Source organism: Rhamphochromis longiceps, linkage group LG9, assembly GCF_057381845.1.
Source record: "Rhamphochromis longiceps isolate RC_006_pf linkage group LG9, R_longiceps_female_GT1.1, whole genome shotgun sequence".
NCBI classification, from domain to species: domain Eukaryota; kingdom Metazoa; phylum Chordata; class Actinopteri; order Cichliformes; family Cichlidae; genus Rhamphochromis; species Rhamphochromis longiceps.
Window position 1 is genome coordinate 20,754,336 of NC_140565.1, and position 20,883 is coordinate 20,775,218.

The 20,883-nt window shown below is 40.5% G+C and overlaps 4 protein-coding genes across 5 annotated transcripts; 3 read left to right on the plus strand and 1 right to left on the minus strand.

Moving 5' to 3' along the window:
• Window positions 1-1,708: 1,708 nt before the first annotated feature.
• Window positions 1,709-8,758, minus strand: kpna1 (karyopherin alpha 1 (importin alpha 5)). Of its 2 annotated transcripts, XM_085418769.1 has the most exons (15): window positions 8,646-8,693; window positions 8,317-8,381; window positions 7,892-8,025; window positions 7,630-7,743; window positions 6,906-7,005; window positions 6,528-6,622; window positions 6,214-6,345; window positions 5,987-6,075; window positions 5,787-5,886; window positions 5,458-5,621; window positions 5,003-5,081; window positions 4,784-4,909; window positions 4,540-4,667; window positions 3,938-4,113; window positions 1,709-3,801 (listed from the first exon to the last, which is right to left on the minus strand). In XM_085418769.1, exons 3-15 carry the CDS (start codon window positions 8,015-8,017, stop codon window positions 3,614-3,616), a joined length of 1,617 nt encoding a protein of 538 aa, XP_085274895.1. In that variant the 5' UTR covers window positions 8,018-8,025; window positions 8,317-8,381; window positions 8,646-8,693; the 3' UTR covers window positions 1,709-3,613. The 2 variants fall into 2 exon arrangements, with proteins under 2 accessions (XP_085274895.1, XP_085274894.1); XM_085418768.1 differs by lacking the exon at window positions 8,317-8,381 and having other exon boundaries at window positions 8,646-8,758.
• A 1,364-nt stretch (window positions 8,759-10,122) lies between these two features.
• LOC146662256 (nanos homolog 2-like) lies at window positions 10,123-10,623 on the plus strand. The gene has a single exon (XM_085418770.1). The coding sequence runs from the start codon at window positions 10,123-10,125 to the stop codon at window positions 10,621-10,623; it is 501 nt and encodes a 166-aa protein (XP_085274896.1).
• Window positions 10,624-14,186: 3,563 nt separating this feature from the next.
• Window positions 14,187-15,926, plus strand: LOC146662257 (uncharacterized). Its single transcript, XM_085418773.1, has 7 exons — window positions 14,187-14,289; window positions 14,379-14,523; window positions 14,604-14,717; window positions 15,054-15,198; window positions 15,292-15,440; window positions 15,522-15,661; window positions 15,775-15,926. The coding sequence occupies exons 1-7, from the start codon at window positions 14,190-14,192 to the stop codon at window positions 15,924-15,926; spliced, it is 945 nt and encodes a 314-aa protein (XP_085274899.1). The 5' UTR covers window positions 14,187-14,189.
• Window positions 15,927-17,954: 2,028 nt separating this feature from the next.
• Window positions 17,955-20,095, plus strand: LOC146662258 (uncharacterized). Its single transcript, XM_085417788.1, has 7 exons — window positions 17,955-18,054; window positions 18,295-18,439; window positions 18,593-18,706; window positions 18,833-18,977; window positions 19,107-19,255; window positions 19,680-19,819; window positions 19,944-20,095. The coding sequence occupies exons 1-7, from the start codon at window positions 17,955-17,957 to the stop codon at window positions 20,093-20,095; spliced, it is 945 nt and encodes a 314-aa protein (XP_085273914.1).
• Window positions 20,096-20,883: the final 788 nt, after the last annotated feature.

Sequence of the window (20,883 nt, forward strand, 5' to 3'; positions counted from 1 at the left end):
ATCGGCTGGGTGGTAAAAGGTCTTATCTATCATCATGGGTGAAATGATACAGAGTCCTATAATATAGTTTAGCTGTATGTGCTTTCGCCAATAGTAAATCTTTGATTAACAAAAGTTGGAGCAATGAAATTATTCTACCACCTGCCTTTATCTTTTACTGCTGTGTGTGTGTGTGCGTGCTGTGGTGGTTCTTACACATGCAGGGTATGTAAACATGGCACACGGCTAGGATGACTAAGCACTGAGTGAGGTTAAGTGTTTTGTTTTTGTTGTTTTGTTTTGTTTTTGATAATTTTTGACTGTTTCTCTGCTTATTTTCCTGTGTTAGATCATAAATTCAACAGGATTTTGGCCTCTGCTTCTCTCCCATTGGGTTACATATCTACACAGAAGAGAAGTGCGTCAGTGGCCAAGGTGTGGTCATTCTCTCTAATCTCGGTCAAAGATTAGAACTAGATCAACATTAGCTCAGAATAGGTCATTAAGATAGGTCGTGCTTGGCTTTGCTTCTGCTAAATTGCTTTAATAAAATATCCTACATTCAAAAACCCTAAATTGTGGACATTCCCTTTTTAATAATTGTGAGTAATGGTAAAAACCCGAGTTTTAATGTTCATTGTCAGTACTGTTAGCATGAGGTGATACCTGGACCTTAGAGGGGCTGCACAGGTAGTCCAACTCCAGGATGCTGTCAGCGCCTACACTGGTACCGTGGATCCTGGTTTCACCCTGGTGCATAACAACACCTGGATTCATGAGGCGAGAGCATACAGGCAGTTCCTAGTGGATGAACGTTCAACCTTAAGAGTATTTAAAACAGATTTACAACCAAAAACTACTGTCACTCAGCACAAATTAGGAAATGTCTGTGATGCACCCATCCAGTGTAAAGTCCTTAAACAACTTTGTACTCCACTTGCATCCAAACGTAATCCTTCCTGGCTCTGAAAACACATGGAAGCAGCCAAAATATTAATAAAAGTAAAGCTTTACAAAATAGCTGCTTTCCGAAGCTGCATCCTTTAGGGGTTACCACAGCAGATCATCTGCCTACATCTCACCCCATCGATTAGCATCCTTTTTGGTCCTCCTTCATTACAACCATAAATCTTTCTATGGTCTTCCTCTTTTGCCTGTCAGCTCCATATCCATTCACCATCCCTGCTCTGCACATGTCCAAACCATCTCAGCCTTGCCTCCAAAACCCTTGACCCTTCTGATGTACTAATTTTTAATTTTGTCTATTCTGGTCCTAGCATCCTCAGCTCAACCACCTCCAGCTCAGTCTTCTGTCTATTGTCAGTACTACCATTTTCAAACCATACACAAGAGCAGGGTCTACTATTATCTTGTAGATCTTCTTTTTTACTCTCATCAAACGCTCATCTCCACCCACTCAACCCCGCCTGCACTGTCTTCTGTTTTGAATGGTTGAATCCACCTTCACTACCTTTCCACCCATCGCCCTCTCACAGCCACAGATGCATGGATTCTGTGTGGCTCCTACTGACTTTAACCGTGCAATCAGAGTGATGTCACGGTGGCTTCAGCTATCTTTTAGCAGTTATGATTCTAACATGCTTTGATATAATGACACGGAAAATAATTAGTTGCTACCTTAAACTGAAGGAAGCAAGTTAATAAAAATCTAATGAAAAAAAAACCAAAAAGACTCAGTGACTATAATGAAACCGATTAAACGTTGTAGTTCATGAAACGACTTTTATGCAAATGGCATAACAGGGGACAGATGCACAAACCCAGTACAACAAACAATAATGAACACGTAGAGCTGGTCATCTTTTGCTAAGATTTTGACAAAAATAAGCAATGTAAAGAGGACTTGGTAAACAAACATTCAGTTTTGCTAACTAAGGTGATCACCGGGGTTTTCAAGTTTTAATCTGGATTTTTCTTGAAATTATGTGGAAGGATTTCTGTAGAATAAGGATTATGGCACCATCAGCTACATGGCAGATGCTAAACCCCAAATTAAAAAAAACAAAATAAAACACTTTATTGAAAATAAGACCAACTGTGGGCCTAATAGCTGGCATACTGTATGTTTCTGATTTGGCATGATCAAATTAAAAAAAATACTACCTGAACACGTATTTGAACGTTATGTTTTACACAGCTAACAGCTAAACAGCCAATTTTCAAAATGCTGTCTGATTGGTAGAGGTTGCTTTGTTAGAATAAAAGTTCTTCTAGCTTTGCTGAGGCACCATGATCCCCGAAAGTGTGTGCTAACATTTTCAGTCCACAAACTGCTCGAGTCTCTCTGGTTAAGGGCAAAACAGTGTAAATCCTTGTCATACCAGGAGGGTGGGGGGGACAATGATAAAGACCACCTCTTTGCACCTCGCATTTTTAGGAGGGAAGAGCCGTGTCATTAACCAATTACATAGCTAATGTATAAACGGTGGTCTATTGTCAATGAGCAGGCATCAGTCCTGAACTAAAGTGCTGCAAAAGAAATGAAATTATGGTAATTTAAAAAAAAAAAAAATCCCCACTGGTCTGCTGCTGGACAGAAACCAGGGTTAAATAGTCTTTTTTGTCTTGTCCAAGTCTGTCCAGTTGTCTCAGTGCGTGGGAAGACTCAGGTTCCCATGATTCCATGGGGTTAATTCACGTCACACCAGAAGGCAGCAGGCAGTCTAAACTCTTCGGGATGGAGCCTGTGCAGGTGGAATAGTCCCATTACTGGAAAGAGGAATGCGTGATATGAGATCCAGGTGGGAATGCAAGCAGCCTGATTTGTCACCGAGGAGCTCCAACCTTCAGCAATTTCTAAAATTGTCCATCTGCGATCGGAGAGCAACCTTCACTCTTGAGTCGTGCCTTTCGTAGTGGTCAGATCAGTCTTTATTTTGGAACTAGCCATGTGGCCCAGTGTGGGCATTTCAGTCCAGTGACCACAGTCGAGTGTGCGGTCAACGTCTCATGGTCAGTCCAGTGTTTAGGTTCATTATTCTCAATGTGGATGGGGGGGGGGGGGTTGGCTGTATGTGTGTGTGTGTATATATATATATATATATAGAAAGAAATTGAAATCATGTCCATGTTTGTCTGTCTCGAGACTCATTAATGCTTCAATCAGACAAGCAGTGCAGCCCAAATACTACCACTGACTCAAGAGCTAGCAAAAGCCAATCCTACAGGACCACAAAGAGGTTCTTTTATTGGGGATAAGCTGAGGAAGAATTCCCCCCCCCCCCCCCCCCCCAAAAAAAAAAAAAAAAAAGCAATAATGTGGGGATGGAGTTATAGGAAAAGTTTATAGCTGGAAATGTTGGGGCTTAACCACACAGGAGAGGTCCAGGTGCTGAGGGAAAAAATTAATTCAGCAAAAGACAGAATGAGTGAAACCTTGAACTGGCTGACAAGACTGCAGAATTCACCCGTGCTGGATGCATGAACAGAGTGTGCCCCTTTAATGGTATGCTTTTAATAATCATGATGATGATTAAACCTCTCAGACAATGAGAAGGGGAACGGGAGGGGGAGGCCGAGGTATGTCACCCTGGATCATGGCTGTAGGGATAGAGTGAGACGGGAGCAAAGGTGAGGATGAACGTGGAGCTCTGGGAAAAGGGAGGAATTAGCATTATAGCTGGAAGCCCTCCATCGGGGCCTCGCACTGCTGGAAGAGGAACTGCTGCTGCTGCAGGTCGACGGCTGGAGCCAAAGATGGATCCTCATCTTCAGTGTTGAAGTAGCGCTCAATCAGGTCAAAGGCTTTCTGGTAGATTTCCTGGTTCTCATGGCTCTGCAGGAACTCCAGTTTGTCCAGACCTGTAAAGATAAAAGGTGGAGAGTAGTGCTAAAATAGAGGAGGCACACTCCAGAAAATAAAAGATTAGCCAGTGACCAGGGTTGCTGACTAGTACCGTTACTTTCCTATTTCCTTCGTCCGGATTTAATTACTTACCATAGGCTTCCTCAATGAGTGCACAGTAGGGGTTGATGCCTCCTCCCCTCTTGGCCTCCAATTCTCCCAGTCGCAGGATGTTCTCCAGGCCATTTAGAGCCACCTGAACTATTTTGGAGTCCATGAGTGTGAGCAAGTCACACAGAGGTTTTATACACCCAAGTTCCACTAAGTGCCTGCAGATGGCAGCACACACACAGAGTAGACATTAATAGTCATCGAAGAAAAATACCTTTTTAAGACGCAACATATTAATCAGTGAACAACACAGTGCACTGAAAGAAATGCAGACATGCAAGGCTACAAGCTGAATGGCAACTTCCCTAATCCCTCTCCAAGTCACTGTCTTGAAAAATGATTCAAATAAACCTGTTTGAAGTCACATTTGCTACATATAATATTTAGATTTTATGCACTTTAAAGTATGAAAACAAAATAATAGTTTCGAGTCTTGAATGATACAACAATGAAAAACAGAAGTAGGTTTGTTTATAATAGAAGAGTCTGTATAATTTAAAATCAGTGGCATCAGTTGACTTCTTCACTCAAGACAAGTGTGACTATTATGGGTACACTGGCTGTATACTGTGCACAGTTTGTACCTGATTTGCTCTGCAGAACCCCCTGAGGTGGCATTGGTAATGGCCCACGCTGCCTCCTTCCTTGTGCGAAACTCTGCTACTTGCAGGATATTGATGAGCGGAGGCAGCAGACCTGCATCTATCACCATCTACAAGAAGTGGGAAACAATTTGTTAGCAGCTCCAATAGTTAGCTTTTCAATCTCAGGGAACAAAAAAAAGGAAGCTTTTTTTTCTAGCTTAGTCTGTAAGAATGCGCAGCACACCTGTATTTGTGCTCTGTTCCCTGCGGTGATGTTGGAGATTGTCCAACACGCTTCCTTCTTGATAGACTCCTTGGGACTGCTCAGAAGCTGAAGTAGAGACTGCAGTGCTGAACAGTTCAGAATCACCTAGAAAAATACCAAATGTTCACAGAGTTACAAAGAGCCATTGCCTTCTGCATAAACTTTTATCACATCTGTCTGTTGTGATGCAGCTACCACCTGTGTCTGTAAATCATCTCCAGTGACTATGTTTCCAACAGCCCGCAGTGCAGGAGAGACCACCTTATAATCCACGTGTCTGGAACAAAAAGCAAAGTCTTAGTGTGAGATGATACAGTTTTTTCATCAAGTTTTAGAAATGTTAACCCTCCAGTTTTAGGATGGTAGCAATAATGTTAAACCACTATTTGTTGTTACTAGGTGACAAATTAAAAGGGAAAAAAAATGCAGTCTTACTAAGGTCAACATGTGCTGTCAGACCCGCTTAAATGCACCTTTGCACCCTTCCTCTACAACATAACCTAATTCTTCCAGATGTTTCAGTCCTGTTAATTTATAGCACCCATGTGTTACTTGTCACTTTATGGGTATTTAACTAGAGTCCCAAGTGTTTCGCATACACTTTGTAGAACGCCTCTGAAAATATCTGTGTGTGTGTTTGTTTTGGCTCTCACATCAGCAGTTCGACGAGCCTGCGACAGACTCCCGAGTCAATAACAGCCTGAATTTTGTCATTTGGGCCATCTGATAGGTAGGAGAGCGCCCAGCATGCGTCAGCTAGGATGTCCGTATCGTTTACAAACAGCAGCCAAGACAGCACGCTGAGACACGGAGACACCTGCAAGAAACAAAGGGACACATTCAGCAGGTGTAACTGTTATCCAGTTTAGCATATTAGTATCTTCATATAGCCTGTGACCTTGAAATCTGAGATACGATGTGCCTTTAAGCAGTCTAAGAGGTGTGCAGTTACCATAGTGATGTGTTTATCTTGGCAAATTACCTTAGTGAAATCTGGAGGTGGGTTCTTTCCTCTGCACAGGTTTGAGAGCGCCCACACTGCGTTCCTCATCATTGTTAGACGATTCTGTTTGGCCAATAACCTGCAAGAGGAAAATTTGACGATCGCAATCAAAGTTGCTCTTTGTTTCCCCGTAGAGGAAACTTCAAAAGCAGAGAATGTAAGACTGAAGGGATACTTACTGCACCAGTGAGGGCAGTATGTTGCAGTCTATGACAAAGTCTCTGCATTCTGTGCTGTCTCCTGCTATGTTTCCCAAGGCCCACACCGCCTGAGGGGTGAAGGAATTATTCAAGTCAAACAATAAAAACAACATGAAAAACTACAATTTTAATCAGTTTAAATTTGACCTCAACAAGCTGCCAGAGGTCAGTAGACACCAGGAAAGGTAAAAATGAAGCCTCCTCACCTGTTCCTGTACGTCCTCAAAATCCGAGCTGAGCATCTCTATGAATATAGGCACAGCTCCTGCCTGGATGACCACCCGTGTCTGGTGAGACGTACCTGAAGCAATGTTGGTCAATACCCACGCAGCCTCAAACTACAATCATATTCAAAATATATGAAGAAAGTTAGTGCACTGAACTCACAACACATGCAACTTTTTAGATACGATGGTGAAACAGGAAGAGAGCACATTACAAACAAACATGAGGGGGGAAAAAAAACAAAAATCTACAAGCTTCAAATATAATCTAAAATTAGTTTTCTAGGAAAACGTACCTGCAATGTGCAGTTTTCTCTTCTTTTCAGGAACTCAACAAAGCGCTCCACCACCCCTTGAGTGGCAATGACTTCATCAATAGGTGGGTTGGGTTCTGCGTGTGAGGGAGGGTGAGGTGACGTAGAAACAATTAATACAGGCACACTTAACAGCATTACACCCCATGTAACATTCACTCCAGCCACACTTATATTGTGTAGTTATGAATTTTAGGCAGTAGTTAACTGTGAGACAGAGTGGCAGATTATGCAGCTCAAAACAATGCTTTTGTCCTTGCACTGGGCCTCAACCAGTCATTATCCTTCCCTTGTAAGACATACTGAAACAAATGCAAAGACAGGAGTGGCTGTAATGGGCAAAGTTAGAGTCCTGCTTACCTTTAGAAAGTAGTTTCCTAAAGCGCTGAGTACCTATTAGCTGCTGCTCAGGAGAGCTGGAGAAAATCATTTGAATCATGTCTTCAGAGATCACCCCACCCTGTGTGCACAACAATGGGGATTTTTTTAAAAACACATGAATTGCTGTCACAGCCGACTTGATATGTGCAGTGAGTGATGACATCTCATACACCTGGATATCAGGAATCTTTTTGGTACAATGAATTTTGTCAGTTGACAAGAGGGAAGCGTATCTACACTTTTGAATGTTTCACTTTTATTTTTGCCACTTGGAGCAGGGAGTCTGCTCAGTGGTGCTGAGAAAGCTGTAACTCACTCCTCTTAAACATGCTTAGAGACAGTGCTCTTACTGATTAGAACTAAATGCATCACATAGGAATTTATGCAAATTACAGTTTGTGTGATAAAATGTAACTTTGCACACATCATTGTGGTCTGGTGAGGCGACAAACACACTGCACGGTGTGTGAAAGATTCAACATGCTATTTGTGTGGCTCACTACGTGTCAATGTCACTGCATGCATCAAAACTTGTGCTGTTTAGAACATGATACAGAAAAGCTCCTCTACAGCCTCCAGCCTGAGTTTTACAAAAGAATGACCCAAATATTCATTTAAACATAAAGCCAAGATTTTTAGATGCCATCTGATTACCAGAAATGAGTGTATGTGTGACAGAGCAGACATATGAATGCCTTCTCACCATGAGTGGGTCCATGTTGTTGGCCTGGGACTCCAGATAGCCGCTATCAGCCATCCCATCCTCATCCAGGATGCCATCATCCTCCACAGTGGCAACATTTCTTCTCTTAAAAAGCTGCAACAGAAGGACAAATATGCATTTCCCTTCCAAAACTAAATTGCTACAAACAAAGCATGGCCTCAAGTTTACTCCAAACACTGTCAGCATGTAATTTCAGGATCATTACGACGGTTTTAGTTGTACAGTATAACACATTGCTTACTTGCTCATCCTTCTTCTGTTTACGGAGCTGCAGGCCTTCCTCTTCCCTCCTCCTTCTCATCTCATCTGTGTTGAGAGACTTATTCTTGTAGCTTTTGAGGCGTGCATTGTCCTTACCCTGACTCATTGTGCAGCCTGAGAAGAGTAGGAAGTCTATTATTTGGATATGCTTTGGAGCAAATCTTTCAAAGTTCCCAACTGAGAAACAAACCCTCTGTTTTTTTCTTTTTTATTAAAACACCTCCAACTGTACTGCAAAGACTAGCAAGACAGACACCAACTAACGTAGCCAACGCTGGCATAGCTACCGGTGTGTATCATTCCTCTCAAAAAAGAATGTTCAACAAACAGGGTCATGTAAGGATAGCAGCTAGCCTATTAGCTTCCCGTGGCTTGATGCTGCGTGGAAAGAAAGCATCATTTTACCATCTACTGATCGGGGTCCAGTATTTCCGTTGTCAACTCACAACTCGGACAAGCACAAGGAAAACCTAAAAGCACAAGTCCCCCGGGAGGGTACACTTGATCAGCTGGCTAATGTCAACGCCGCTCTTAGCCTCCTCTACTATCGAAAGCTAGCTGGCAACCAGCGGCTAACTGCTGTAGCTAACGTTAGCTTAGTACCAAAATCCAACATTAACGTTAGCGCAAACGACAGACCACCGTCTCAGACAGTAAGAATTCATTTAACTTTTCATTATGAATCGCTGCCACACGTACACAGCTAAAAATGTAAACGTTTTTCGTTATCTAACCTGTCAGATTGGGCTCCGTAATCCCCTTATTCGCTAGGCCACCGTTTGAACAGCCGTCGCCGGTATGCTAGTGCGCACGCGTCCAACTAAACGCAAATGACCCACAACTCCCCCGCACGTATCTAAGCTCCGCCCCCTCCTACGCCTCTTTTTCCCCCTTCTTTTTGCTTTGTAAATAAACAGAAATGTGACTTTTGCTTCATAAACAGTTTGACAAACAAGCGGTGCCTGCAGGGTTTATATTCATGGTATAACCGGCATACACACAGCCTCACTTCGTGTGTGATTGTGCAGGAAATACAACTGTGCGCTCAGCTTCGAAAAAGGACCGCATCTATCCATTTATCCTCATACCTCACCTCTATGTATGCGCTCTCTATAAGCGCAGGTGCGGCTCTTGGATGTGACACATCTCTAATGTAGTCTAGACGCTCCGGCGCCAGGGGTCATCGGGGGGACACACACACAAACAACAAGTAACACAACATGGACCATCATCATCCTCAGACACACACGCACACACATACACGGCCCATTGTCAGACACAAGCACATTAGAAGTACGAATAATAATAAAACTGTAAACAAGTGACAAAATAAGAAAAGACAAAGAAAAAAAAAACGCAAACACATGCAAAACTAAGGGAAAGAATGGAGATTTGAACTTAACAGATTAAATCACATAATTCACTTTGAATTTAGTCTATCTATCTATCTATCTATCTATCTATCTATTAAACACTGTGTGTGTGTGTGTGTGTGTGTGTGTGTGTGTGTGTGTGTGTGTGTGTGTGTGTGTGTGTGTGTGTGTGTGTGTGTGTGTGTGTGTGTGAGAGAGAGAGAGAGAGAGAGAGACAGAGATCGAGAGGGGATGAGAGGATAAAGGCCAACGCACTACGATAGAAAAAAAATGCATGAACTCTGCGTGACCCAACTATACCAAGACAGTTCACCTATTACGAGCCTTTAAAGTAAGCTTATTGCTAAATAGTCTTGATATTTAATCAACAGGTAAGGTAACCCCTGATTCTGTTCACATGGACGGAGTTTTTTCAGTGCTACATAGTCTCCACATCCCGGCTCTTATTATTTATTTTGCTGCGTTATTTTGCAAAATTATCTAATCTAAACATAAACTACATAAATGAGTGCGATGCAATATTTTGCTCTTGGTGTTTTCAGTCCTTTATGTCCATCTTATGTGTCATTTTTTTTCTGTTATCAATCAACCAACCGATCATTCGATTAAAGGCCTGTCAACGGGCTTCGTAAAGGTTCTTATAAGGTCACCAGAAAGCTACATAAAAGACTGCACCTGCACCAAAGTTCTTTTTTTTCTCTCTCTCTGCCTCCAAAAAACGTCGCCAGGCTGCATGCAATCTATAGGATCCAAACATTGTTGCATTTTAAAACCATCTTCAGTGAGCTATAAATATGAGGCGCTCCAAACACACCCTCAGTTTTACTTCTGCCAAAAAATGACCACAATGCCGAGACGACTGGAGGTCCAGAGCTCGATCCTCACTGGTGGGGACAGCTTTAACATGTGGCACGACTACATGAATCTGAGCCAAGTGTTCGAGAAACTGTGCAGCAACCGTGAGGTTGATAACCGAGACACCGAGCGTCCAAAGAAGGGACAAGCGCCCCCCTGGAGTAAGGTCCACACTTCCACTCGGGGGAAGAAATCCTCCAAAAACTCATCGCAGTTCAGTCCGACCAGCAGCGCGTCGGACACCAGCAGCAGCGCGTCATCCTCGGACTACTGCCGCTTCTGCAAGCAAAACGGGGAGACTCCGAGGGTGTACCGATCTCACAAGCTCAAATCAGACGACGGGAAAGTTTTCTGCCCCATCCTCCGGAACTACACTTGCCCGATCTGCGAAGCCACCGGTGACAGCGCTCACACACGCAGGTACTGCCCGCAGATGAAGTGGGAGGCGGCTGGGAGGATGCAGACAGGAGTCAAGTTCTGGTAGCTGCTGAAAACTGAAGCTGCGAGAAACTGTACATATTTACCGAACTGTTTGGGGTATGTGTTCGTGTTGGCAGAGACCGTTTCAGTTCCAAAGACTGTTTCAAGTTTGACTGTCAAACACTCCGCTGCAGTCTGCAGCAAGGAGCCCTCATCCATCACATCTGCGCTCGCCAGTACGCGCAGGCTCAACGGGAGAAATCTGCGCCAGCTTTGAGGGTGTCCCAAGTTCTGCCAGCAACTGAAAACTGAAGCTGCGAGAAACTGTACATATTTACCGAACTGTTTGGGGTATGTGTTCATGTTGGCAGAGACCGTTTCAGTTCCAAAGACTGTTTCAAGTTTGACTGTCAAACACTCCGCTGCAGTCTGCAGCAAGGAGCCCTCATCCATCACATCTGTGGAGCCCCGAGCCGGGGTGAGCGCTCTCAAGCTTTGGAAAAAAATTTAACTCTTTAAAGTCCTCGAGTGTTTATTGTTGTTGTTATTGTTGTTGTTATTGTTGTTGTTGTTTAATATGTGGAATTAAAAAGATTTCTAAAAATGTGCCCATAGTGTCAGTGCGCGAGTCTTTTAGTTAAAATGCAAATGCTATATTATCCCTCATGTCAAACAGATTATTCGACAAAAACATCAGTATTTTGTCTTTTTTTTGGTATTATAGAAAATTTTAACTCACATGTTACAGATGTACCTGAACTCACCAGAGAACATGCGTCATAAAAAATAATTAAATTAAATTAAAAGTAACACTTCAAGGCAAAAGTGAAACGATTATGTGAAGTGAGAAATTGAATTAAGGTTCAATAGTTTTAGTTTCAAAATAGAGGGGCTGGGGAAATACAGTATACAAGGTCAAAACAGAGTTTGTACAATTCTAATGAGCGTCAAAGTTATAATTTAGTATGACCACCTTCATTCTTGAGTTTTCTTTGAAGAATAGGCGGTCATTCTTCTAGGGTTTTGCTGTTATGTGTGGACACAACACTGGTTCAGCACTTGTGTTTCGTACTTTCAAAACATGCGTAAATGATTCATAGGTCAGAGTTAAGTGGCTTAATAAAAAACAAAAGAGTCCTTTGAAAATGTTCAGGTACAAGAACTGGACTGAAAATGAATGAAAGAGCAGCAAATGTCCAAAGAAAAACTTACCTTTAGAAAGTAGTTTCCTAAAGCGCTGAGTACCTATTAGCTGCTGCTCAGGAGAGCTGGAGAAAATCATTTGAATCATGTCTTCAGAGATCACCCCACCCTGTGTGCACAACAATGGGGATTTTTTAAAAACATATGAATTGCTGTCACAGCCGACTTGATGTGTGCAGTGAGTGATGACATCTCATACACCTGGATATCAGGAATCTTTTTGGTACAATGAATTTTGTCAGTTGACAAGAGGGAAGCGTATCTACACTTTTGAATGTTTCACTTTCATTTTTGCCACTTGGAGCAGGGAGTCTGCTCAGTGGTGCTGAGAAAGCTGTAGCTCACTCCTCTTAAACATGCTTAGAGACAGTGCTCTTACTGATTAGAACTAAATGCCTCACATAGGAATTTATGCAAATTACAGTTTGTGTGATAAAATGTAACTTTGCACACATCATTGTGGTCTGGTGAGGCGACAAACACACTGCACGGTGTGTGAAAGATTCAACATGCTATTTGTGTGGCTCACTACGTGTCAATGTCACTGCATGCATCAAAACTTGTGCTGTTTAGAACATGATACAGAAAAGCTCCTCTACAGCCTCCAGCCTGAGTTTTACAGAAGAATGACCCAAATATTCATTCAGACATAAAGCCAAGATTTTTAGATGCCATCTGATTACCAGAAATGAGTGTATGTGTGACAGAGCAGACATATGAATATATATTAAGTTGATAAAATACAACAAAATCTGGCTCCTTGGAAGCGAAATATTAAGAAATGAGTCACTCAAGATGCTTGCACAGTGTTGTATATCAAGACAATTTAATTTCCTAATACAAGTTCTTAAAAATGTACATTTAAATACTTTTGCATACATTTAAAAATGCATTATAAAGCCTACATTTCTAAATATAAGCTTATCTGAATACAAATCCAGCACATAAATCTGAACATTATCGCAGGTTTTGAATCGATAACATGCAAACAAGCTTTTTTGTAAAAACTGTAAAACCCCCTGTTACGACCCGGCTCAAAAGCCGCAACATAAAAAAAGGAGATGAATAACAGAGTGTGGGTGAGAAGAGGTTTCATCCTAAAATGGAAAACCAGGTTGGCTAAAATGGCTGGTGCCACCAAGGCAAAGACTAGTGCACTGCCGGAAAGCTTGCCTCAGGTATGCTTTTATCCACACCTGACTAGGTGTGGCCAATTAGCACCAGCTGAAAACACTGAGACGATTAGAAGCTGCAGAGGGACGTAACACCCCCACAACAAACTGCCTTTAAATACGACATTACATACTTATTGAAATGTTAACATCATCAGAATCAGAATACTTTATTGATCCCTAACGGAAATTATTTCCTGTGTCGTTCAGTGGTGCTTTTTAGTAAGCTCAGTCTCAGTCTCGTCTGTTTTTTTCCCCTTAAGAATCCTCCAAAAAACAATGTTGGATATTAATTTCCAGATGGAAATGTATGAAAAAAGTGCAGTTAACCTACTTCCACTATCTTTAAATGCTCCACAGATGTATAAAAATATGTCCTAAAGACCAGAACTTTATATATTACAGATATCTTTTGTTGGATCACGTGATTCAAATAAGAAACAAAACAGCTGAAAGAAACGAAAATTGACCAAACAGGTGATCATAAACTTTTAACTCAGTGCAGCATTTTACATGTGTTTCTAGTAAAGTCTTGCTCTGATGTGGAGTGTGTGTGGCCTTCTGTGTATGTGCGTGATCATACATGACCTTCTGTTTTCATGTGCACTCCAGCTCTATATAATCCTAGCTGATTTATTTTGCCTGTCATTAGCAAACATATCATTGGCTCTTCTCATTTACCCGTAGAAGTTTTAGAATTGGGATACATAGATCTCCAGCTGGCAGCTACCCAACATTTCATAACTGTGAGGGTTAAGTTGCTTAAAGCTGATATAATCCTTTGGCTCTTCATTCCCTGGTCTCACCTGCTGCTGATACGAGTCTGCGATAAAAACTTGTTACTAAACACGACTGCTGGGGCAAAGTCCAGCTCTTATGTATGTTTAAAGTTATGGAAGATGGTTATAAAGCTGAGTGAGTTCGGCAACAGGATTGTTTTACCCCTTTTTTGTTCAGTTAATCAGCCGAAAACAGAGGACACGTGGAGGATGTCAAACGTGTACACGTGCTACAGGGCTATAAAAGCTCCACTGTTACAAAACCAGCTTCGTTTTATGTAAAAAAGAAAAGCCCACCCCACACAGCAGTCTTCCAGTGCTTTCAGTCAAGAAAAGACATTAAACGGTACGTCATGGCTTCTTCTGATTAGTGACATGTAATACTGATGGCAACTTGTTAATATGAAATTTAGAAACTTGTTATAATTTGTCTTCAATTATAATTCTTCTGTTTTATAGAAACTGGCTTACTAAAAATGGCAAAACACCACATCACTCTTGCCATTGCCATAGTGCTGGCAGTGATTTTCTACATCGTCACCATTGTGTTGTCTGCTCTGGCAGCGTTAGGAAAACGTAAGTCTGGCTTTTAATACTTTTAGAATTACGTTGTAACCTTTGAGCACTCTGTCTCTCTCTCTGATTTCTGTGTTTCTGCGCCACAGATCCATTTTTATCCACCACCGCGAACATTTCAGATGAGTTTGTGACCCAGATCACGCCTTCAGGGTGGACTTTTACCATCTGGTCCATCATTTACATCTTTATGGGTTCAGGGGTGCTCTATGTCTTTGCAGGCATCTTTAGGAAGTAAGTTTTTTATTCTTGAGACAAATTTTTTCTTCTCCTATATGATGTTTGTTGAAGTCTACATTTACCTCTTTCTGCAGGAATGCCTATGGTTATGTCTACTGCAGCCCTGCAGTTTTGCCACACGGATTTTTTGTAACTTTTTGCTTAAATCTGGGCGTCAATATTGGATGGTTGCTCCTGTGGGACAGAAAGTGAGTGTGATGAGAGTTTTAAATGATATCATTAAAAAGCCATAGTATTGATTAATGTTTTTCCTTGCTGCATTAGAAAAGGGGGCGTATAAATGAGGGCTGGATATAGTGCTGATTAGTTAGGTTAGTCCACCTAAGCTGAGTAACCAAATGAAGCTGTGTTGAATCACATTGTCAGGCCCTCTTGGCCTAAATATGCAGATAAGATTGACCTGAAATCATGCAATAAATGGGAAAAATAAGTATGTCCATGCAAGAAGCATGTAAACACAGCTTCTAACATGCAGGTTAATTGTTTTCATTGTGGTCAAATTCTGTTTTTCATCCCTGCTCAAGGTACACACCTGCTGCGCTGGCTTTCCTCATCCTAATCGCTTTGACTAACTACGCTGTAATATACTTCTCCTGCCACGGTCTGCATAACTATGGAGCTTGGCTCAACAAATACCACAGAACAGACCTGTTGCTCCATCATCTGCTGGTTAGTATGGCACCTGATGTTTGCGTTTCTTTTTTTTTCATGTACATGGTTATAATCTCAGCATCTCTGTCTTTTGCTTTGTCTTCATTGCAGATTCAGAACGGCATTGCCATCTATGCAACGTGGACAACTATTGCCTCCCTGCTTAACCTGACCATTGTGCTGACGTATGATGCAAGCATGTCCCACGCTGACGGCGCCACTCTTGCTCTTTCTGTTTTGTCCATTGTGCTGATAGCGTGGTAAGTTGACAAACAGAGGAAACAACAAGGGCGACTTCTTTAGAAAAAATGGATCAATAAAAGGTGCCGTCTCTCTCACAGGTTCATCCTGGAAAACTCCATTCTTGAAAAATATGTGAGATTCATCTTCAGCATTTACCCCACTGTGATTTGGGCGCTGACAGGGGTGTTCACCAAAAACTACAACACCGCAGCTCCTACCCGCAACAACATCTTTATCGGTGAGGATAAACCATCAACCGGTCTCAATGACACTATAGCACTGACTATAAATGATAACTTCATATGTGGATGCACACTGATGCCACGCTCTGATATTTTCTTTCCACTATAGCTGCCCTGCTGGGTGTAGCCTGTGCCCTGTGTGCCACTCGGATATGTTTGGTCATTTGGAGGCAAATGAAAAAGCCGCTTTACGAAGACGTAAACCCTGACAAAATGTCTCCGATGGAGATTTTAGAGAAGCAGAAAAAGATATTTAAGTGAGAGAGCGAGGAAAAGATTTGCAGTATGATTTCTGTATGATACCAGGGCTGTATTGTAAATGACTCCAGCCTCAGCTGAATATCATCAAGCCTCATAAAGTGATATATAAAGCTGAAGGTTCACACCTGTCAAAAAGTATAAACTGCAATAAAGTGTGTATTTCTGATTTCACCACATAAACATGAAAAATGTAGTTATGCTTTCATTTACTTTTCTTTCATAAGCTGTAAAAATAAACGTTAACACTGACTTTAATGGTGTCTTTTTTGAGTTATTTAACAGACAGCACATCTGTTCAATAAGAGAGAAGACAAAGCAATTCAGATTCATTAATAATGACAAGGATGGATGATAAGATTTATAAAATGTCATTTTAACACATATGGTTATGTTTAATAAACACACACACACACGCACACACACACACACACACACACACACAATGGAGCTCTCGAGCTGATTGTTGATCAGCCTCATAAAAAAATCATCTTTATTGCATAAACTAAGAGCACACTGCACTTGTAAGTAAATGCATTACTATTTAGAGCGCTGTGGGAATAAAACCATTTAAGCGAATAAAAACGTGAACGGAGTCAACAAATGCACAAAGGTAACAAATCTCAGTTGTGTTCAAAGTTTACGATTATGCGTGTTTTCTGCTCCAGTCTGAGTCCGCTGGTTTTGTCACGTCAGTCTTAAGTCTTCAGAGCCAGCCTCTGTTGGTTGTACACCTTAATAATCTTTTAATGTATATTTTTAAACAAATTCCACTAAACAGCACAAGTTGCTGGTGGCAGACTGCATCTATATCTAGTTGCTGGGTGGATTTGTATGGCTGCCTCCAAGATCTGTTGTTGTCTACTTACACAGATATGTGGATTATGCTCTTTACTTAGATTTAAAAAGCTGTACAATTTCATCAAATCTATCTTTTTATCTTGGCTTTGCTCTTTTTTTTGTTTTTGCAGATCAATAAAAAGCTTTGATTAAAAAAAACCACAGACCTCCACCCACTGATTTCCTTATGCAAGCAATTACCTGTATATTCCACAAACCCTGTTTTCAAGAGTGTGTTCATCATCAGATATGACCTTATACATAACCAGGGATTACTATCATGCCACGCCACCCGATGAAGGACCTTCAAACTCCGAGTTATACAGTATAAAAGTAATTTTTGTAATGAAGGAGGGCTGAGACAAATAGGAAGTAATAACATAATAAAATCATGCTGTAAACTGTAATTCATTAAACACATACTTGTATATAAGTGCTTTCAAAATTATTTAATATATGAGTAGATATATTTATCAGCGTTTTATGATTGATTGTTTCAGAAATGTAAAGAGGATAAGAGATGCACGTGATGTCTTGAAGAGTCATAAACCTTCTTGCACAACTAGTCGCTCTATATAAAAGTCGGTCCCGTGTCCTCTGCAGTTACTCTTGATCTTCACACGGCTTACACAACATGGAGCAAAGCCAGGTAAGTCTTATTAATCTCATCATGTGGACGCTGTTTTAGTAGACCGGACTAAACATGTATGTCGTGTGGATAATGCACACAGGAATTAAAAAAATTAATTTAAAAATTACTATCTGGCCCTCTCTTAAGAAGAGTCAATTTTCAAGTTCAAGTTCAAGTTCAACTTTATTGTCACTTCAACCATATACAGTTTAAAAATACACAGTGAGGCGAAACAACGTTCCTCCAGGAACCAAGGTGCTACAAGACAAGTTAGTGCAAAAAAAAAAAAAAAAAAAAAAAAAAAAAAAAATAATAATAATAATAATAATAATATATAATATATCTAGTAATAATATTGTGCAATTTTCTTGGTGTAGTTTTGTTTTTTATGGTGGCAAACTTTGATAAAAGTTGTAAAAAGAGCTTCTGATAAATGTCTAAAGATATATTAAGTGGCTTCTGTGTTAACTGTGTGAAAGTGATCGATTGCCACTTCTTCCTGTTCCTGCTTTTGTTTTATAAAATGTTTTTTCTTCCCATCTTAGAATAAGAGGACCGTGATGGGAAAACACAACCCAGGACGTATCGCTGCAGTACTCATGTCTTTAGCTGCCTTTGTAGTGAGCTTGGTGTTTAATGGGCTGGCTGTAGTTGGAGTTAGTAAGTTGAAACTTTGTTAGCCGTTTGTCAGTTGTGTTCAGCATCTTTGATATTCGTGTAGAGGATGGTAAATGGCCTGTATTTGTATAGCGCTTTACTAGTCCCTAAGGACCCCAAAGCACTTTACACATCCAGTCATCCACCCATTCACACACACATTCACACACTGGATGTGAAGGATGTGAAAACACACCGCGAACAGTCAACTTTCCCTAAAATCGAACCTTTTTCTCCACAAAGGTCCTTTTCACACCACCCAAGCCAATGTCTCAGCTTTGTTTGACACCCAGCTTACGCCTTCAGGATGGACATTTTTCATCTGGACCCTCATCTACATCTGGCTGATCTTCATGATCATCTACATTGTTGCGGGTCTTTTCAGAAAGTTGTGTCCACTTCTTTTTATTTTCCTCTTTAAAACTACAGTGTTATTTTTAAAGCACAGATATAAGATATAATCCAGGTCTCTTCAGTCTATTTTTAAAACCCACTGAAAAACTGTTCCCACAGATTTGTTGATCAACTTTTTATCTTCTAGGAATGGATATGGATATGTTTACTGCACTCCTGCAGTACTGCCTTATGGATTCTTTATTAGCTGGTGTCTCAACATGGGCGTCAATATTGGTTGGCTGCTGGTTTGGGACAGAGAGTAAGAGTCTTTGAGTGTCGTGTGTGAGTTAAGCCTGCAGTGATGCATGGCTGTGAAAGATGTAAATGAAAGCTGTTCAACAGATTCATTAAATGTGTTTTTCTGCTGTATCTATCCTTAAAAAAGACTGATGATTCCTGCACTGGTGTTTCTCATCCTCATCATCTGCACTAACTACTCCATGATATGCTTCATCTGCCATGGGATTCACGTTTATGGAGCTTGGCTCAACAAATACCACAAAGCAGACCTGTGGCTCCTCCGGGTGTTGGTAAGTGTGCATTATTAACTGTAAGCTAAGCTTTTAATCTTGCATGTAGATCAAGTTACATTAGCCTGTTGTGGTCAGACATTATTAATATAATGTTTGCTTGGACTCCATGAAAAAATCTGTTTGCAGGTCCAGAATGGTGTCATGATATACACGACTTGGACAACTGTTGCAACCCTCCTCAACCTGACCATTGTACTGGCTTATGAAACAGACATGTCCCAAGACGATGCTGCCACACTCTCATACTCTCTTTTGACTATTTTGTTGCTTGGATGGTGAGTGTGCTTCTTAAAAACCCCAAAAAACCCAAACGAGAGCATTGAGAGAGCTCAGTTCCCTCCAATTCCCTTTGAAGGGCAACAGCTACACTAAAACTCAGATGCTTTATGCATCAGTATGGAAAGCTAATGTAGTATATTAATCTTTTTGTAATATTTGTCAAATAATGTTTGTTTAAAACAATAATGTTTGAAAGAGTTCAAATAAAGACCGCGCTTATTTCCCCCAATGATTAGTATATTTAAAATTTGGAGATGATCCAATGAAAGCTAAAACTTATGGCCTTTGACCTTGTATGATCTTTATCCATATGACTGGAGTAGAATTGGCTGAACTCTTAGGCTTCTAACATATTAATATATGTTAGAATCTAACATATTAAAATTGAGATGCTAAAGCGACGCGTTTTGTGTTTCATAGGTTTGTTTTAGAGAATCTTGTCCTCGACAAGCATGTGCGGTACGTCTGCATTACCTACCCCGTTGTGATCTGGGCGCTGTCTGGAAACCTTGACAAAAACTATGATGCTGAATCACCCAGTCGCAATGGCGTCTTCATTGGTAAGACTTCACATAAATCCCTGCATCCACACTAAACTTTTTAGATAAATACACCCACAAAATGAGCTCTGTGTCACTGTGTGTCACGTGCAAAAGCTGTACTGATTTGATTTTCTTCTCTCAGCTGTGCTGCTGGCTGCAGCCTGTGTGCTGTTTGTGATTCGGGTTAGTTTGGTGGTCTGGAGACACATCAAACAGCCACTCTATGAAGGTGTCGATCCTGAAGCCATGGAACCGATGGAGATCGCTAAGAAGCAGAAAAAGATATTTCGCTGAGCAGCTTTATAATAAAAAACAAACCTGTTTGTTATTATTACTGAAGGTTTTTCATGTATGATGTGATTGTTTTTCCCATCGTATTGATTTGTATTGTTTTAATGTTTATTGATGTATTAAAATGCACCGGAATTTTTTGAAAATATTGCATTAACAATTTTAACACTGATGTGTAAACATGTAAACACTGAACTTCATAAGACTATTATGTATAACAAATGACTGAATATATATTTATGTTTGTTTTGTATTAGTGCAAACTTACACTCCAAAGCCAAATGTAGTTTTCTTAATATTGACATATTTATTGTGAAATAGACCATACATGATCACAGCTGTTTGTTCAGTGTTAACACCATATAAATGTTGCTACTCCAAAATCAAGGTTTTATAAAATATTATTTCTGATTTAAGATATGAGCTAAAAATTCGTTTATTTTATTTTAAGCATCCTTTTTTTTTTACATTTAAAAAATACAAGGCTTGTAACGTTAGAGAACATACTTTTACTATATCACTATATCATTTACATTTCTATCAGTGTAAAGAAATGTAAATACACACAAAATCCCTGAGATATGTTAATAAAAGAAAAGAAGGAAAATATCAGCTGTAGATCTCAGTTTTTCTACATGATAAATAAATGTTCCTGAAAGCAAATGAAAAAAATCTGTCAGCATGACTCTTTTGGGCTTAAATTGTAAAAATAAATGTGTAAAATTTGCAAAAAGGTTCTGGCTGCAGATTGCCCAGACTGCCCTGCAATTATAAAACATAAAAAAGTTTTT

Coding starts and splice junctions, on each gene's coding strand:
- LOC146662258 (XM_085417788.1), top strand. CDS start 17,955: ATGGGAAAACACAACCCAGGACGTATCGCTGCAGTACTCATGTCTTTA. Junction 18,440..18,592: donor GTTGCGGGTCTTTTCAGAAA/GTTGTGTCCACT, acceptor TTTATCTTCTAG/GAATGGATATGGATATGTTT. Junction 18,707..18,832: donor CTGCTGGTTTGGGACAGAGA/GTAAGAGTCTTT, acceptor TCCTTAAAAAAG/ACTGATGATTCCTGCACTGG.
- LOC146662256 (XM_085418770.1), top strand. CDS start 10,123: ATGACCACAATGCCGAGACGACTGGAGGTCCAGAGCTCGATCCTCACT.
- LOC146662257 (XM_085418773.1), top strand. CDS start 14,190: ATGGCAAAACACCACATCACTCTTGCCATTGCCATAGTGCTGGCAGTG. Junction 14,718..15,053: donor TTGCTCCTGTGGGACAGAAA/GTGAGTGTGATG, acceptor TCCCTGCTCAAG/GTACACACCTGCTGCGCTGG. Junction 15,199..15,291: donor TGTTGCTCCATCATCTGCTG/GTTAGTATGGCA, acceptor TCTTCATTGCAG/ATTCAGAACGGCATTGCCAT.
- kpna1 (XM_085418768.1), bottom strand. CDS start 8,017: ATGAGTCAGGGTAAGGACAATGCACGCCTCAAAAGCTACAAGAATAAG. Junction 6,076..6,213: donor TTGAGGACGTACAGGAACAG/GTGAGGAGGCTT, acceptor TTCACCCCTCAG/GCGGTGTGGGCCTTGGGAAA. Junction 4,668..4,783: donor GGAACAGAGCACAAATACAG/GTGTGCTGCGCA, acceptor CACTTCTTGTAG/ATGGTGATAGATGCAGGTCT.